This window comes from Spizellomyces punctatus (assembly GCF_000182565.1).
Source record: "Spizellomyces punctatus DAOM BR117 chromosome Unknown supercont1.12, whole genome shotgun sequence".
NCBI classification, from domain to species: Eukaryota; Fungi; Chytridiomycota; class Chytridiomycetes; order Spizellomycetales; family Spizellomycetaceae; genus Spizellomyces; species Spizellomyces punctatus.
Genome location: NW_015971548.1, coordinates 796,612 through 811,876, shown reverse-complemented (window position 1 = coordinate 811,876; position 15,265 = coordinate 796,612). Strand labels below are relative to the sequence as shown.

The window sequence follows — 15,265 nt, the reverse complement described above, 5'->3', positions numbered from 1 at the left end:
CCTTGAAATTCTCAACAGCGGGCACTTTGTCATAAGGGTGGCGCAGCAGTAGCGCCACGACATTGAATGATTGCCTGGGATGAGCTTCTTTTCCGACAAAAGGACCAAAATTCCTCGTCTTCAAAGACATGGGCAACCTTTTCTCGGCGTGTTGTGGTGGAGAGCGTAAGGGTGGACAGAAACTCGGATCATCAGAGTCAACAGACCCGGCAACCCCGTTGACGGGCCCAAAAAACAGGCAAACCGATGCCGAGAGAGAAGCACGGCTAGCCGCGGCAGAAGCAAGAGCACAGGTGCGGCTCATACTCTCGTATTCACCATCATGTTTTGGTTTCAGATGGTGTGTATTGAGTAACCGGGCAATTGATACTAACCAATGAATACTCTATTTGTTTTTGTAACTCTAGGCCTCGGCTTCTCGAGGAGTTCAAGGCGGTGGAGGTTCTTTAGCAGCCAAGCTAGAGTCACAAAAGAGTATTGGTCCGGGACGACTCCCGATTGTCGATCGTGAGCAACCGGATTTGGCTGCAGAGGTATCGTAAAATATCAAGAGTTGGCTATAAACTTTTACTCGAGTTTTGATTTTTGTGTGTGTGTTTTGGTAGTGGCGGGCGAGTTAGGGAGCGGAAAAACGCTTGTGTATAATGATTTTTTGTTTGCCGGCTGGCCGGTTTGAGAATGTTTTAATGACGGTGTAGGCATTTTTCTTTTTAGAATATCGATCATTTTTCAATAGGACCATAATCGTTCAAAACGATATTTAGCAAAAAAGAGGAGCTCTTATGTACAAATTACTAAAATGTGGGGCTCGATGGCACTGGGCAGTGACATCTATTCCCAAGGCATGACACTACCTAGCCACGAGTCGTTCAGAATGTGCCTAGAATGATAGTAGCATCACGCTTCTGCCCCTTTCACTTTTTTCGCTTCGCCCTGGCCCTCATCCACATCCTGTCTCGTCCGCTTTTGCGTCCCATTGCTCGATGAGCCTCCCTGTGGTTTCCCATGCACGTCTCCAAGTTTGCCCTTTACTTTTCCCGACCGCAGGCCCGAAACCATATCCCCACCATCACCCATCTCTTCAGCTTCTTGGAACAATTCCGCAACTTCATCATCAATCTCCTCGTCAGGTTGTCCCACCTCCTCTTCTGGGTCTGTCGCTGTCGTCTCTGCTTTGCTGCTTACGTCATGGTTTCCTTTTGGTTCCGCATCTTCGTCCTCATCCGAGTCAAAGTCTTCATCTTCGCTGGCTTCTTCCTCTTGAAGCTCAAACTCTTCATCATCTTCCTCTTCTTCGTCACCGAAATCGGCGTATAAAAGTGCAATGCCGGGTTCATCGTCCGCGGATGGTGTTGGCGCTTGGGCCTTTCCTTTGCCTTTTTCCTTGGCTTCTGGGGTCGAGGTGGATGACATGTTGGATGCAATATGAGAGATACGGCGCGTTTTGGTTTGGATTTAGGAACCGTGGGACGTCGACGAACGGATGTTTTTACCGAGGGGAACTGGCAAGATTAGATCGTTCAGTGTCGCTTTCGGGTGCTCATGGCCTCATCACCCCCTCGTTGAGATGCAATCACCTGAGCATCACGTGACGTCAGTGGTGAGGATGCCATTTGAGGAGGTCCCACCGGAAGGGTATGAGTGTTTAGGTTTTCTACGTTATGCAATAATACCCGCTCAGCTATGCAGAAAACCTGCTTAAATCTGGCAAATAACTAATCAATCCTAACCACCCACATAGGACGACCACCATCACTATAGTCTTGCGTATACAATTGGGCAACTAGATTCTGTGTGGCATATCAAGCCCATCGCTAAATTTCCTGTTCTTTTCCAACTGTGCTTTCCAACGCTGTCTGTATGCAAGTTATTTGTTAGCCATGAACCACGCCATGGGCCTTGAAATTGAGCAGTTGGAGTAGAAATTTGCCCGGAAGTCTGGCTGGGGTAGAAGGATTCATCAATATCCAGGGATGTCACATATGCCACCTTTGCGGACCCATCATAGGATACTGTTCATCAATAGCAAATCTAAGTCTTGGGACTGAATAGATTTTTTTTTTGAAAGAACTAGTTCAAAGGATTTTCTTCCATTCATAAAGCCATGGACATTCACAGACATGAATCGGGACAATATTTGGAGCCGATAATGCGGGAATGTCGTATCCCTCTCCCGTGGGTAATAGTTTGATTACCCATGACCCGTAAAAAAACATCAACATGAGCCTAAAAATACCTATGGGTCGAAATCGAGGGACTATATATTTTCTTTTAAAAGTCCTGTTTTGTCCCAACTCAAGGTTAAATAGTGTGGCTATCGTCGTCCCCCTTTTGAATAACGTTGTTGCATAAAAAATGGTGGAGACAGCGCAAGACTATGAGCTGGTAAGCAATGTGACGACACATCCATCTTTGCAATCCTTCTGTACTTATATTCTTTTTTAAACTGGTGATTCTAGTGGTACAGTCCCGACTGGTGTGATTGGAGATGTAGGAGGAGCGAAATCTGCCACTTGTACGTGATCTCCAACTAAACTTTCTCTTTGTTGGTTATAGGGCGCATACATGGCTGTACGGACAGCAATATATGGCAGGGTTTCTATTTAGGTAACGATCTGGTTTATTGTTTTTGATGAATACTTAAGGCTTACCTTTTCAAGTACAGCACACTCGGTGTTCACCGCTCTCCTATTCGGTAAACTTCTGTGTTAGCAGTGTTTCCTCATACGATCTTGGCATTGATGTCATTTTCTTATCCAGTCTTGGGTGCCTGGCTCTGCTACAAAAAAGTGTATCAAGCCTTATGGAAGCAAAAGTTGAGTTTACTGAATGTTGTCGATGGAGGATTGAAACCGCGACCAGTAGAGGCCCTTATATTCGGAACAACCATCCACATTCTGGGTAAGGACAGTCTTACACCATTTCTAAAAGGATAAAATCTCATTGGATGAGGTTCATCTCAAAAGGTCGCTTTATTCACACAACCAAGATTCTCGTTGGAGAATATCCTACTCATGCCTTGGGCGAATTTTCAGTAAGTTCGCTACTGTTATAGCTCCCACTATTTCCGAATGTGCTCACCAGAAGGCTCTGTAGCATGAATGGCCATGGGAGTTCCTTTTGTGGGGAGGAAATTTATTCGTCATTGGCATGTAAGTTTTTCTTTGTTAATGTCAGAAATGCTACTGTCGACTGATGTTTGCTTCACTCTCAGTATCTACTCAGTTCCAAAAACGTACCTCAACAACCGAGGAAGCGTCAGTAACACCTTCACCATTTCCAAAGTTCGTCTCCCAAGTCCACAGGCGATCAATGTAATATACACCGTGCTGGCTCTGGTTCCAGGCATACTTTTGCCGTTGTTCGCCATTTTGGACGGTCACATGCGAGACGCAGGACAGTATGCCAACGCCGTCATCTTTAACCGGCTGCACTATTGTAAGTTCAATTGTTGTGTGTTGTGACTTACCTTTGGAGTTGTTATTGACTTTGTGACATTAGATCAATGGCTGTTCTGCTGTGTCTTACCGCTTGTGATATTGGTCTATTTTGGAACAAAGATGGTGTCAATTTTAAATGCAAACATGGAGGATGTGCAGGATGCTGGACAGAATGCTCATTTGAAAGCATCGATTCGAAGGGTACGTAGAGTACCGATATATTTGTATTTCGCAGCAGACTGACCCGAAAGCCCTTGTGGATTGCAGGTAGTTATCAATATTATGGCCATCGCCATCCTGACGGCGTGCTTTGCGGTTGTTGTCGGTTCCTACGCGACATGGCGAGTTCAGATTCATACTACTCGGTGGTTATCCGTTACCTTTGCTTTCCTATGGATCTTCACCAGCCCTCTCCTTCTGGCTCCCATTTACGTCGTATCCGCATTCAAGTACGTAGCCAATTATGCCGTATATTTCTCTGTTCTGACATTGACAATTCATTTTTGGACAGTGTGATAATGTCAGAAAGGATTGCAACACACCCGTCAGCCGCGTCATTATGGCCAAAGGCGAAGCCAATGAAAGGAGTAAGTACCACAATGGACATTACAGCCACAGCAGCGAGACCACTGGAGAGTACCTTGTCAAGGCCATTTATCCAGTCAAGGGTTCCTGGGACTGAAGGGCCAACGATGGGGTCGTTCCAGAATGATTGTGAATAGCATCATAGGAAAGCAAAAAAGAACTTGCATCCTTTAGTGGGCCAATTTATTGGACGATGGACCTTATGTATTTCTTGGATAATTTCATATCCGATTTTCTTGACTAGATATCTGTATTAGAACGTATCTTATTTCAAACTGGAATCGCAATCCTATAGTTAACCTCATCTGTTGATATTCGCATGTAGTCCAAGCCACATGGCTTACGCAATCGATAGAGTGTGTCACCATCGGCGAACGGCGTGTTCATCTGATTGCCCAGCTGAGAAGCGATCTACATAGGCTTTGCAAAAATGGATGACGATCCTTTATCACACTCACACGTATGGGCAGATACGCCTACATTTGGTAGCAATTCTTCACTATCATCCACTCCCGAAGTACCGGCTCCTGAAACCGAAGAACCAAAACACATTGATACTCCCGCTCCCCAAGTTCCAGCCGAGATCACTCCCCAGCTTTCCCCTCCATTCCAGAGCTACGTTGGAGTACATTTTGGGGATACCGCCATCAGGGATCCTGGGTTTACTACCTACTCCAACGCTGCTGATAATGCTTCTATTGTTCCATGTCCGCCATCGATCAAATCCGAATCCGATGAGGAAAGCGACGATGGTTACTGTTCCCCTAGTCGTCCGCAAAATGGGGTTCTGACCACTACTGTCATTGATGACCCATTGACACGTATGGATATAGCGGCTGAGACAAAGATGGGCACCCATACACGAAGTCTCAAGAGACGGGTGGCACCGGTTGCATCAGGCACGCCAGCCGAGGTAATTAATTGACAACTCTGTGCGGACTGTACATTTTTGAATTTCTGATGGGTTCGTTATATTGAAGGCTTCCAGCACTCCTGCATCACCGGTAAGCTAAGGGTTTATAATTTACCAAGTACTTCTTTTCTAACATATTCTTGAAGACAGCCCCCCCGGTTCGGGAAAGCACTCCATATAGCATACAATGCTCTGTAACAGACCCACAGAAAATAAATCAAGCAATGGGAGCATACGTGGTGTATCAAGTTAAAACACAGGTAAACGCGGTTGCATTGTCCAAGCCGAGAATATGGTGACCGATACGCTTTCTTGCTTCCGGTGGTCAGACGAATTCGCCGTTCTTTCGAAACGTGGAGTTCTCGGTCAGCCGGCGGTTTCGAGACTTTCTATGGCTCTTCAATCAACTGGCGGATCGACATCCTGGGATAATAATACCTCCCGGTAAGGCTTTTGTTGATACTGTACACTGTCTATGTCAGAACCAATGAACGATGGTGTAGTGCCCGAGAAACAGGCTATAGGTATGACTGTACGACCACGCCCACCATCAGCACTATGTTGACGTCGTGAACAGGCCGATTCCGGGAAGATTTTGTAGAAAATCGGCGGTCGGCCTTGGAGCAGTTTCTGCGAAAAGTAACATGTCACCCAAAACTGCAGAGCGACGAAGATTTAATAGCATTTTTGGAGTCGGAAACCTTTTTTGCGGATGTGAGTTGGCGAACACATTTGACATGACAGTTGTCACCGATGGAGCTGTTGGCTAAGTGGCAACTCCATTTCTATAGAAAAAAAAGGTTGAATCAAAAGGTTTTATGGGTGTTTTTGGCGGCGGCTCAGCAAAGATGGTGGAAAGTGACCAGGTTTGTAGGCTGTTATCTACATCTTCATTTCTTTTCCTGCCGCATGTAACACGTCTCTCCCCATAAAACACCATCAGGAACTGGAGCGACGACGCGTACGTATCGATGCATTTGGACCACAACTTCGCGCCTTGTCGAAAGCGCTGGAGGAGTGGCAGAGGTTGCAAACCGGTGAGAACAGTATACCCATTCCAAAACACATGTCCAGCTTCTGACTTTTGCAAAGATCTCGCCAGTGCAACCCATGAACTGGGTGACAGTATCCAATCCCTAGCAAACGTAGATGTAAATAAACCGCTTTCGCGTGACCTTACTGTTCTCGGTGACCTCCATAAGCAAGTCACGGACCTGCGAGAGAAGCAGGTGGGTACACCAGTTTGTGTATCTTTACATTGGTCTTCCGCATTCAAACATACCATACCTTAATGAACAGTCAAAGCACGATATAGCCTCTCTTACTACGAATGTTGAGTACTATATACGCGTCGTCGCTTCTGTTGATGTAGGGAACATGTTCAAGCATTTAATGTCTTTATCGACTCTACTAAATGTTGCTCTGTAGCTTGCATTCAATAGCCGTGCACGCGCGTACCAAAACTGGCAATCAATAGAAAATGCGCTTCAAAAGAAGCGAGATACACTTGAGAAGCTGCATGCTGCAAGAACCACCCGCTCGGATAAGATTGCAACGACTATATCGGAGATTGATGAGGTAGTTTACAAGATTATCAATCGATTGAATTCATTGCAACCACGTCTAATGAATTGTAAAATTACAAGTTGGACCATCAGGCACACGTCACGCAGAACGAGTTTTATGATATATCAGAATTGCTGAGAAAGGAGCTGGAAAGATTCGATATGGAGATGAATGATGATTTTGTGACATCGATGCGTGATTTTTTAGTCTGCTTTGTAGATTCTCAACGACAGGTATGCAATCGATATGGATATCCGATCTGAGGGACAATGTTAAACTTTTTTTTTTTTTTGTAGATTCTTCAATTATGGGAGTCATATGATTCCGTATCCTCATATTTGCCAGCATCTTAATAACAATATAATTGCACAGAGTACATGGCATGGATCTAATAGCATCGTCGTCTGATAAAGTCGACCTCCTTGCCATTATCAAGCCATTGACTCTACCTAGCAAAACTCACGCAGGCTAATTTGTTATATACTAGCTATGATCCTATTTTGCAATATAATTAGAAGCGTCAGGCACGTTTTGTTCAATTATCGCCTTAAAAACGGCATATTTGGGCCATAATGGCCAAAAAGTCGAAATCTTCACCGAGGCAATTGTGTGTCCACCAAGAGCATGGTTATAGTTATCCAATCAATAGGATATGAGAGAGTCTTGCGCCCGGATGATCCCAAGAAACTCGGTACTTGTCATCCGGAAACCAAAAGCAGGATTACAGACATGTTTGGGAAGCGAGTACGGAAGATTGGACCGAGTCAAGGAACCAAAAAGGTCACCCTCCAAGTTCCTCATTGAAACAGGTCAGCAAAATACGCCTCAATCTCATCCTCCTTGGACTCGCCCTCTAGCGCTTCAGGTTGAGGAGCGCTCCAAATCCGTGATATCTCGTCTCTTGAATACTGATCCTTAACCTCTTTCGATACTGAGGGTTCATCTGAAAGTGGTTCAACATGAGAGCGTCTTGAATTTGCGTAAGGGATAGCATACCTTTATTCTCTTCGCTGGGTGATTGTTCTCCGCTATCAGTTTCACGATCGCTATATGGCTTGTCAACATCCTGGTCATCTTCGCCAGGTGATGGAAAAGATTGCTCTTCTTCTCCAGATTTTCGCCTCTTCCGTTCTGACCTCTTTTCTTTCCGCTTCCGCTTTTTGTCCTCCTTTTCCGCCTTTTCGGCCGCTTTAATCTTCTTGTAATTCAGCTTGTAAGAGCATGTCGGACACAGCCTCAATTTCACCAATGCATTTTTTCTTTCCCCGCCTTCGACATATGCAAAGTTCACTTCCCATGATCGTAAATCTTCCGTAGCGGAGCACTCCAGATTCCCGCAGACGAATTGGCCTTGCCCATTCACCACCTCTTTTTGTGTCCGCCAGCGAAGAGCGATTTGTCCAGTTTTGTAACGGGACAGGTTTGCTAAACAGTATTCTTTAAAGAGCCTATCGTAGTACTTTTTGGCCACTCGCGATTCCCAGCTGTTATCAGCATCATCCTCTTCGCTTCGTAGAAATCTGTCAAGGAAATGAAAGAGTACATGAGATATAATCTAAGCTAGAGGGGAAGATCGCATGTATCCCCCCCTTTTGATTTTTGGAGCAGTTCAGGCTATTTACCGATGTTGCTCCTTCAGTATATCCAACTCGGTTTTTCCCACAATGTACGAGGAGGATCTGCGCTTCTCGAGTACGTCCGCAACCCCGGCGCCGTAGAATGACAAGTAATCGCCCATCATTTTCTTGTGCCGCTGGAAATATTGATAATCGAGCGGAAAGAAAACATAATAGGAAATGACTATCTCCGCTAAAGACGGAATGGCAGGGCATGCTCTTAACTGCCACTAAAGGTCTCATACTTTACTTGATAGGCCGTAAGCCCGGAGGCATCCTTTCGGAAGACTTTGGAAATTGATGCATTGTTTTCAGTCTCAGCAGTACTGGCAGAGTTTGTTGGATGTTTAGACAAAGGGACCTGAAAGTAGGTCGTCCCAGTCGACGACGATTCCTTTTTGAATTCTGTCTTTGGCATTGTTTTTTGACGACACAAAGCTCAAGATCGCGCAGTCTGTTCTTTTCCATGTGAATGTGTATCACCGTGGGTTCGAATCTCGCCGAGTGCATAAGCAGTTGGATCTGTCCTTTTACGATAGTCCGACAGCAGCCATCTTTCTTTACTTTTGACAGCCTCCTCCCTTTGCATACTCCATAATGCAAGACCTCGACAGAGACCTGCGCCGTCTCCTCAATGGAATGGTCACTACAGACCAATCGCTTGCGAGGAAGACTTTGGAAACATATTATACAGAGGTGAGGGAAATGCATGCCTTCTAGAATGCTGACGGGAAGAATCTTGACCTTTTTTTTCCGCTCAGGATGTTGTAATGATTCATCCATATCTCATCGCCAACGGGCGAGAGGAAATGTGGAGGGTCTTTGAAATGTGGACGGGTTACAACGCCATCCTGACGCCGGAATTGTTCAATCTGACGTTCAACGAAAAGGATTCCACTGCGATACTGGAATTCGCTCAAAACTTTTATCCTAAAGCCTTGGGTGGTGTTGTTCCTCTCAAAGTCCGCTTGTTGTCTGTTGTAAAGTGGAGGGTGAGCTCAGAGAATCGGACGCGCTCTAAAGCGCGCTAAAAGCCAACACGATTCGCTAACGCCGATGTGCAGGAAACTCCACAAGGAAAGAAGATTTACTATCATAGAGGTATGTCCCGTTGTCCTATCATTTGCAGTCCTAGCCTACTGACCACGACAGGGAATTGGCACAGATGTTCACATTCCTACAAGCTTCATCCAATACACGCCTTTCATCGGACCAATCTATGATACGACCTATCGTAAGATTGCAATGCAAGTTTGGACCACAACCTATAAACTAGGCGATAATTTGGGTCTCTGGAATATCATTCCTGCGTGAGTATGAGCTTGACGGTAGAGCGAAATCATACGATTGTAATGTTTCGGCTTCTCAGGATTGCTCGAACAACTGGCAACTTGCTATCGTATTTTGGTGTCAAATTGACACTTCCAGCCACGCGAGTGAGTGAACTAGAGAAGATTGAAGTGAGTCCTTTGCGCGTAAATCCCATTAACGAATATGTTAAACTGAAGAATTCTCGTTTTGTTTTTTAAGGGGGAGGTGCCTGCAACCTCTGAAGTGAATCCCAAGAAAGGAGCCTCTCGTACCGCCTAATTAGCGACGAAATGCGATATAGATAATCTTGTTATATTATTAGTTATTGAACCGTAATGATGATAGAGCGAAATTATTCGTCGACATCACTATTAGACTTATTATTAAGCATTCACTGGTCCAATCTGTTTTTACAACATATCATCTGACATCAGATACTGAAATATTCTATTGTGAAGCTGTACACATCCTGAGGCTTTCGATGCAAAACGAGCTGAAGATAATCAGCCATGATATCACCTAAATCTGGTTGTTGGGCAATATATCCTTCCTGAAATGTTTTGAGTTCCCTCTGCAATATCAAGATAGAGAACATTTGTCAGATTCCGACCTTCACTATCATATAGGATGGTTAAGGCGTGCCTACCTTTCTTTCGGCATATTCCGATTGTAGCTCTATGTTGCCACCAAAATCACGAGTCGCAAACGGGTCCTGCATTGGTTCGTCATCTAAAACGCAGAATGAGGGTAGCACCCAGTTAACGAGGATCATCGTGTCAACGTAAAATGCAGAATGACTTACCTTTCTGTTGTGTGGATGTTCGCGCTTCCTCTATTACTTGTATCACGTACGGTGAGTTGTGCGGTCGGATACAGCTGCATGCGCCAGTGGATGTAAGCGCAATCGTTTTACTGCAAGAAGGATCAAACAAGCAAGCTAGTGCATCTCCATTTTGTTTCGGAGTACTGGCTGCTTCCTCCTCTGACTGAGTATCGGAGCGAAGCGAGTCAAAACTTATTGACGGGGGAATGTAAGGCGAAACGGTGATGATGCTTTCAGCGTCATGGGTGGATTGAATCGAATAAGTTGTTTTTTCCAACGTATTTTGAGAAAGTGTGAAAAATGGCAAAGGTTTTGGTTGTGGTTTGTGGGCAAGGATACGAGTGAGCACCCAGACAGAGCCTAAGTTTCGGACCGCATAAGATGAAATAATCGAGGCAGCAGAGAATTGTTCGACTTACCCTCCGTGAGCAGACTTCTCGCATGGTTACTTTCAATCCTAAATTTTTGACTCTCGACTCCGCCCTCACTTTCGGTAATAATCATCTGCCCATCTTCATCATCAAATATCATTTCCTGCACCTTCTCGGTTGTTCCATCAGGCCCCTCAACAACATGATAAACCGATTGCATCAAAGTGCGCATGTTGGGACTTATGTAACTAGCCACACTTTGCTTATATGATACGCTAGGCTCAGGCTGAAAATGCGACGAGATCGAGAGAAAGTAGCATGGAGTGTCACGGAAACTTCCTTCAATGAGCTCAACGCTGACATGTCCTGCTACGGATTGACTAGCCAAACTGCGAATGGGCAGCTCTTGTTTGTGAAAGAAAAGTGGGTTGATCTCGGTTCCTGTGGTGAGAATAGGACTTTTCAGAGTTTGGTTAACGAGCGGATGCGCACCATTTCATTACCCAACGAGTCGAGAAATTCGAGTGAATCTTCATCAGCCTGGAGATCCGACGAGATGTAAGTGACTGATTCATTGTAAGTGTTGCTGGAGTCGCTGATATACTGCTGTTCGTTTTCCATGTTGTGGTTGCTTTACCGGTCGTTGTCTGTAGACCCCAACCCAAAGTGATCGGAGATCTGCTGACATAATACCTATAGATCATTCCGTCAAAACGCAAAGTGTGTGCAAATATCTATTATTCTACAACTCTATCTAAAACAATAAAATATCTACAATAAGCAAGACGCAGGACAAGCCTAGTCTAGTTTTGATCAACAAAAAAAAATACAAAATCAGGTTCCATATAGCAAAAAAGGAGTGCTTAAGCATTTTGGCATAGGCCCTTGGCAAGGGAGTCGGCGGAGATCTCCGTCGCATCTGCAAAGGTGCGCCACTTGCTTTTGTCAACATTAGCGAAAGCCTTTTCAAATCGGTCGTCAGCTAATTGCGTCTTTTCTTTCCCAGCATTGACGCCGGTAACGCGGCGAATAGAGATGCACGATACGTTGTTGGGAAACCGACGAGCTACCTCGCCGTAAATTTCGGGATCCGCCTCCGTCGAGTCACCAAACATGATCAGCTTCCGATTTGGGAATGATCTGAGGAGAAGCTCAATTCGCTCAAGTTTGTAAGTCTTGCTTTGGGTCAAAAAGTCAATAAAGGACCCGTCCAGAACTGCCAAGTCACGCAAAATGAACTGGCCGGGAGGAAATTTGAACTCTTGAGTAAAGTTCAGGAGAGGTCTAAAAAGATTCCACGGGGATCCACTGAGGTAGTGGAAGGCCGGGTTCTGGTTGGTCTCGCGAAGCCCACTCGCCAATTTGTTGTAGAGGTCAGACATCTGAGGAACAGGAGTGAATGGTTTTAGGAACGTATTGTCCAACAGCTTTTTTTTGTCGTTGACTTCACTGATTTTGATGGTATCCTGGATGCATAATCAAAATGGTTTTCAGTTTGTGTGCACAACCTTTCTCATGGAGTAGACGGCGACCTACATCAATATCCGAAATAATAGAGTACCCTTCGCTAGGCACAAGGAATGCGCGCCCACCAACGTCACGCTTGTCAGAAGGGTCAAGCACCGCTTTATAATCTAAAGTGGCATCGGGCTTCCCGGCTACATCGGCTGTGATTGTGAATGTCGTGTTGATTTCACCGGCCACAGATGTTGGTTCCAAGGTCACTGTTTGCTGTCCAGCTGCTTTAGCGAACGCGGGCAGTTGGACGGTGATCGGCTGCTTCTGAACGCCAATGACACTAAACAGTTTAATGCGTTCCTCTAGCCGCGTAAGATCCTCTGCATTGGGATTAAGTGAGAAGAGGGAGATAATGTCTTTGATGGGGGAGTTGGCCAGGCTCGTGGTCAAATATCCATAGACATTTACAGTCCAGGATGTATTATCAGTCGTGGAGGCAACGTTATCGAGAAGGGTCTAGTGGGATAAAATTAGATTGGTATATTGGATAAAAGCAAGTGAGAGACTGACAGTCAACTTAACGAGTGTTTGTTCTGGAAGTATAGGGTTATCCGCCCGACGAAGAAGAGTAGGTGCCGCATAGAGAGATGGTAAGATGGCCAGAGCATACAATAAAGTAATGAAGGTCATTCTGTAAATCAAATGTCTTTGACCAAGCGATGCGAATTGTCGGCTTCCCTCTCTTTTATATTGCGCATGGACGATAGAAAACTTACTACAAAGTGATAAGTAACCTTGAAACCGATCTAGATATCAGAAGCAAAACGCGCCCCAACTCAAAGTCCCCATTATAATTAAAAGCGGCTCTGCAAGTAGTAGTTCAAATTTAACAAAAACGGCTGTGGGTCACCTTTAAGGTTTATTTTTATATCCAACTTTTGAAGGCTCTTTTATCTAATAATGTCTAATAAGAATACATACAGGACCCTTGGCAATATGATATGGGACATACGGGGCCCCAAAAGAATTTTACATCCGTATGACTTACCAGGACCAAAAGATGTTGATTAGTGATCTACCGGCTTTCTTTGAATTTTAGCGCCAACTGCCACGGACGACTCGGACCAAACGACGAATAGGATGAATCAGAGCAAACAATGTTCATCATGATCTACATGCATTTTTTTGCTGCCCTTTTTTACCAAGACCAAACTATGTTCATCAGAACCTGCCGGCGTTCTTTTGTGGAGAGTACCCATACAACTGCTCAACAATGAGAGATAACGCAACGATCACCAGAATGTTATTTCTCTGTCGCTGTAATTCAAAGGCACCTCCTAAGAGCTTTGGCTTACAAGAGCGAGGGAGAGTGAGAGTTTGGTAACAGTAATCGACCTGGAATTAATATTAAATACATTTGAATATTCGAGAGCATTACTCTCCTCGACATCCGCTCGTCATCGAACGGATCACTTTCCTAACTGCTTGCAGAGCCTTCCAGCGCTCTCCTTGCCTTGCGAGAGTCGATGGGAGACTGACTCCCGGACCTCTCCTTTCGTTTGCCTAACAATGGCGCTCCCGCACCGTTGGTGCCAAATAATAGGTGAGACGCTTCACTCGGGTCCCACACCGTAAGGTGGTCATTCCTTGGAATAGGAATCGGCTTTCCGTCGCTGTAATCAATGTTCGGATCGCCATTGTTGGCAGAGCTGCTGAAGTGGGCCGCGGATAGAGGGACTGCCATCTTGGGATGGACCGGTTCGTCAAAGGATGACATTGATGCAGCATCTGCCATTCCAGGCGGAATGAATAAAGACCCCCCTGACGGCTTCCCTTTGAAAGACGCGGCGGTAAAAACTTGCTGCGAGAGGTCCATTATCTGTGTCCTCTCGAGGGCGAGTTGGCGTTCCCGTTTCGCCTTTTTTTTGTCCGCCTTACTCATTTTTCGATTCGCATATCGCTCCCGTTCAAACTCTGCAATATTCACAGCCCTCAATCTGCTCTGTCTACCCTTTTTACCGGATCCATGTTTCTTCAGAGGTGACTGACCGAATGATAACAAGAAAATGTGTCATCAAGACCAGCTTAAGATACAATGACCGACCCGCAATCCCGCATTTACCTGGTTATTGCCATTCGTAAGAGATCCATCATGCCACGGATAGTTGACATCATTGTCGGGTATTGGGATTGACATGCTTCGTCTGCGTCCATTGCGGGACCGATCACCTTCGGGCGACAGGCTCCTGATTCGTACAGTCCTCGACCGTAAATTATAGTACGAGACACTTCCTTGGTTGATACTCTCATGTTTCTCGCGCTGCCGGAGCCTATGTAGACGCCGGCCTTCCTCAGCCATTCTGCGGCGCCATTCGAGTTGGCTACGATCACCCCTGTTTTCACGGCGTGCTTCCATTGTCTCGTTCTCAACGCACTGTAACACCTGCGGCCCCACTATTTTCTCATTCCGTTTTGCACTGTTATCATTGTTTGAGACTGTTTCTACCGTGACCCATCTCACGCTGTTGTCTTGACTTGAACGGGCCGCTTGACCTCTGTCAACGAAAGCCGTCCCTGTATATTCACCATGTGCTTCAGCAGCCCGGTGAGTCCAGCTCTCCCCCTGCATGCCGCTTGTGGTATTATCTACGTTCGTCAAAGCGACGGTGCTGTCGTTATTCGGTTCACCATTGCTCACATTCCGGCTCTCATTGTTCATTGGTAACCGCGCTCCACAATATCCTGATTTACAAGGATATCTATCTCATATCCCCCAAATTGGACAGGTGAGGTAAGCATTCGCTAAGCGGAATGTCTTGTCGTCTTGCCTTCCACCAAATAGTGGTCTTTATCAGCGTTCGATTTGCTCTTTTGATATCTGTGGTCTGCGGATATATGCAGCAGGTTGGGAAGACTTTAATGCTTTTTCATATTGTCACGTCCACGTACTGCAATCCCGTCATCTGCAAACAGAACTAGCTGCAGTGGTTGTCCTGGCTCTGATGCACAATCACTGGAATTATGGCGTCAGCATGGTTTTATGAGATACGGTTAGAGCTTCTCCCATATCTCATGCGAATGTCTTTAAGCCATGTCCCCCTAACAATTGATTCCAAAATGAGCGTCGAATAGTCGGGCTGTTGCTTTTTTTAAACTTGTTCTGGACGCGCTTTGGAAAATGC

The 15,265-nt window shown here is 45.5% G+C and overlaps 9 protein-coding genes across 10 annotated transcripts; 4 read left to right on the top strand and 5 right to left on the bottom strand.

The window, feature by feature from the left end:
• The first annotated feature begins 101 nt into the window (after window positions 1-101).
• Window positions 102-772, top strand: SPPG_06679 (uncharacterized protein). Its single transcript, XM_016754882.1, has 3 exons — window positions 102-293; window positions 408-533; window positions 606-772. The coding sequence occupies exons 1-3, from the start codon at window positions 129-131 to the stop codon at window positions 618-620; spliced, it is 306 nt and encodes a 101-aa protein (XP_016606322.1). The 5' UTR covers window positions 102-128; the 3' UTR covers window positions 621-772.
• Window positions 690-1,522, bottom strand: SPPG_06678 (uncharacterized protein). The gene has a single exon (XM_016754881.1). It carries the CDS (start codon window positions 1,411-1,413, stop codon window positions 898-900), a length of 516 nt encoding a protein of 171 aa, XP_016606321.1. The 5' UTR covers window positions 1,414-1,522; the 3' UTR covers window positions 690-897.
• Window positions 1,523-2,355: 833 nt separating this feature from the next.
• Window positions 2,356-4,325, top strand: SPPG_06677 (uncharacterized protein; the record flags this gene model as incomplete). The annotated part of the gene is made up of 11 exons (XM_016754880.1): window positions 2,356-2,385; window positions 2,460-2,490; window positions 2,557-2,607; window positions 2,666-2,695; window positions 2,761-2,901; window positions 2,967-3,034; window positions 3,097-3,152; window positions 3,215-3,438; window positions 3,502-3,641; window positions 3,708-3,889; window positions 3,952-4,325. The coding sequence occupies 11 exons, from the start codon at window positions 2,356-2,358 to the stop codon at window positions 4,160-4,162; spliced, it is 1,164 nt and encodes a 387-aa protein (XP_016606320.1). The 3' UTR covers window positions 4,163-4,325.
• A 99-nt stretch (window positions 4,326-4,424) lies between these two features.
• On the top strand, window positions 4,425-7,051 carry SPPG_06676 (uncharacterized protein). The gene is made up of 13 exons (XM_016754879.1): window positions 4,425-4,938; window positions 5,006-5,029; window positions 5,085-5,198; window positions 5,268-5,382; window positions 5,442-5,462; window positions 5,516-5,652; window positions 5,730-5,804; window positions 5,882-5,975; window positions 6,031-6,167; window positions 6,238-6,306; window positions 6,367-6,516; window positions 6,585-6,737; window positions 6,801-7,051. Exons 1-13 carry the CDS (start codon window positions 4,456-4,458, stop codon window positions 6,855-6,857), a joined length of 1,629 nt encoding a protein of 542 aa, XP_016606319.1. The 5' UTR covers window positions 4,425-4,455; the 3' UTR covers window positions 6,858-7,051.
• SPPG_06675 (uncharacterized protein) lies at window positions 6,801-8,546 on the bottom strand. Its single transcript, XM_016754878.1, has 4 exons — window positions 8,371-8,546; window positions 8,127-8,257; window positions 7,501-8,024; window positions 6,801-7,447 (listed from the first exon to the last, which is right to left on the bottom strand). The coding sequence occupies exons 1-4, from the start codon at window positions 8,536-8,538 to the stop codon at window positions 7,302-7,304; spliced, it is 969 nt and encodes a 322-aa protein (XP_016606318.1). The 5' UTR covers window positions 8,539-8,546; the 3' UTR covers window positions 6,801-7,301.
• Window positions 8,547-8,580: 34 nt separating this feature from the next.
• Window positions 8,581-9,887, top strand: SPPG_06674 (uncharacterized protein). Its single transcript, XM_016754877.1, has 6 exons — window positions 8,581-8,816; window positions 8,882-9,112; window positions 9,185-9,221; window positions 9,286-9,430; window positions 9,490-9,580; window positions 9,651-9,887. The coding sequence occupies exons 1-6, from the start codon at window positions 8,718-8,720 to the stop codon at window positions 9,708-9,710; spliced, it is 663 nt and encodes a 220-aa protein (XP_016606317.1). The 5' UTR covers window positions 8,581-8,717; the 3' UTR covers window positions 9,711-9,887.
• On the bottom strand, window positions 9,790-11,254 carry SPPG_06673 (uncharacterized protein). The gene is made up of 5 exons (XM_016754876.1): window positions 11,129-11,254; window positions 10,674-11,066; window positions 10,234-10,614; window positions 10,078-10,160; window positions 9,790-10,002 (listed from the first exon to the last, which is right to left on the bottom strand). Exons 1-5 carry the CDS (start codon window positions 11,244-11,246, stop codon window positions 9,862-9,864), a joined length of 1,116 nt encoding a protein of 371 aa, XP_016606316.1. The 5' UTR covers window positions 11,247-11,254; the 3' UTR covers window positions 9,790-9,861.
• A 95-nt stretch (window positions 11,255-11,349) lies between these two features.
• SPPG_06672 lies at window positions 11,350-13,159 on the bottom strand. Of its 2 annotated transcripts, XM_016754875.1 has the most exons (5): window positions 13,132-13,159; window positions 12,994-13,037; window positions 12,666-12,918; window positions 12,162-12,599; window positions 11,350-12,091 (listed from the first exon to the last, which is right to left on the bottom strand). In XM_016754875.1, exons 3-5 carry the CDS (start codon window positions 12,771-12,773, stop codon window positions 11,489-11,491), a joined length of 1,149 nt encoding a protein of 382 aa, XP_016606315.1. In that variant the 5' UTR covers window positions 12,774-12,918; window positions 12,994-13,037; window positions 13,132-13,159; the 3' UTR covers window positions 11,350-11,488. The 2 variants fall into 2 exon arrangements, with proteins under 2 accessions (XP_016606315.1, XP_016606314.1); XM_016754874.1 differs by having other exon boundaries at window positions 12,162-12,918.
• Window positions 13,160-13,214: 55 nt separating this feature from the next.
• Window positions 13,215-14,802, bottom strand: SPPG_06671 (uncharacterized protein; the record flags this gene model as incomplete). Its single annotated transcript, XM_016754873.1, has 2 exons — window positions 13,215-14,127; window positions 14,206-14,802. 2 exons carry the CDS (start codon window positions 14,800-14,802, stop codon window positions 13,561-13,563), a joined length of 1,164 nt encoding a protein of 387 aa, XP_016606313.1. The 3' UTR covers window positions 13,215-13,560.
• Window positions 14,803-15,265: the final 463 nt, after the last annotated feature.

Coding starts and splice junctions, on each gene's coding strand:
- SPPG_06679 (XM_016754882.1), top strand. CDS start 129: ATGGGCAACCTTTTCTCGGCGTGTTGTGGTGGAGAGCGTAAGGGTGGA. Junction 294..407: donor CGGCAGAAGCAAGAGCACAG/GTGCGGCTCATA, acceptor TTGTAACTCTAG/GCCTCGGCTTCTCGAGGAGT.
- SPPG_06678 (XM_016754881.1), bottom strand. CDS start 1,413: ATGTCATCCACCTCGACCCCAGAAGCCAAGGAAAAAGGCAAAGGAAAG.
- SPPG_06676 (XM_016754879.1), top strand. CDS start 4,456: ATGGATGACGATCCTTTATCACACTCACACGTATGGGCAGATACGCCT. Junction 5,976..6,030: donor GTGGCAGAGGTTGCAAACCG/GTGAGAACAGTA, acceptor ACTTTTGCAAAG/ATCTCGCCAGTGCAACCCAT. Junction 6,517..6,584: donor CTATATCGGAGATTGATGAG/GTAGTTTACAAG, acceptor TAAAATTACAAG/TTGGACCATCAGGCACACGT.
- SPPG_06675 (XM_016754878.1), bottom strand. CDS start 8,538: ATGCCAAAGACAGAATTCAAAAAGGAATCGTCGTCGACTGGGACGACC. Junction 8,258..8,370: donor CCGGGCTTACGGCCTATCAA/GTAAAGTATGAG, acceptor CAATATTTCCAG/CGGCACAAGAAAATGATGGG. Junction 7,448..7,500: donor ACCCAGCGAAGAGAATAAAG/GTATGCTATCCC, acceptor AACCACTTTCAG/ATGAACCCTCAGTATCGAAA.
- SPPG_06674 (XM_016754877.1), top strand. CDS start 8,718: ATGCAAGACCTCGACAGAGACCTGCGCCGTCTCCTCAATGGAATGGTC. Junction 8,817..8,881: donor TGGAAACATATTATACAGAG/GTGAGGGAAATG, acceptor TTTTCCGCTCAG/GATGTTGTAATGATTCATCC. Junction 9,222..9,285: donor GAAGATTTACTATCATAGAG/GTATGTCCCGTT, acceptor GAATTGGCACAG/ATGTTCACATTCCTACAAGC.
- SPPG_06673 (XM_016754876.1), bottom strand. CDS start 11,246: ATGGAAAACGAACAGCAGTATATCAGCGACTCCAGCAACACTTACAAT. Junction 10,615..10,673: donor GAGAAGTCTGCTCACGGAGG/GTAAGTCGAACA, acceptor TCCGAAACTTAG/GCTCTGTCTGGGTGCTCACT. Junction 10,161..10,233: donor AACATCCACACAACAGAAAG/GTAAGTCATTCT, acceptor TCTGCGTTTTAG/ATGACGAACCAATGCAGGAC.
- SPPG_06672 (XM_016754875.1), bottom strand. CDS start 12,773: ATGACCTTCATTACTTTATTGTATGCTCTGGCCATCTTACCATCTCTC. Junction 12,600..12,665: donor TACTTCCAGAACAAACACTC/GTTAAGTTGACT, acceptor TTATCCCACTAG/ACCCTTCTCGATAACGTTGC. Junction 12,092..12,161: donor CTATTATTTCGGATATTGAT/GTAGGTCGCCGT, acceptor TTATGCATCCAG/GATACCATCAAAATCAGTGA.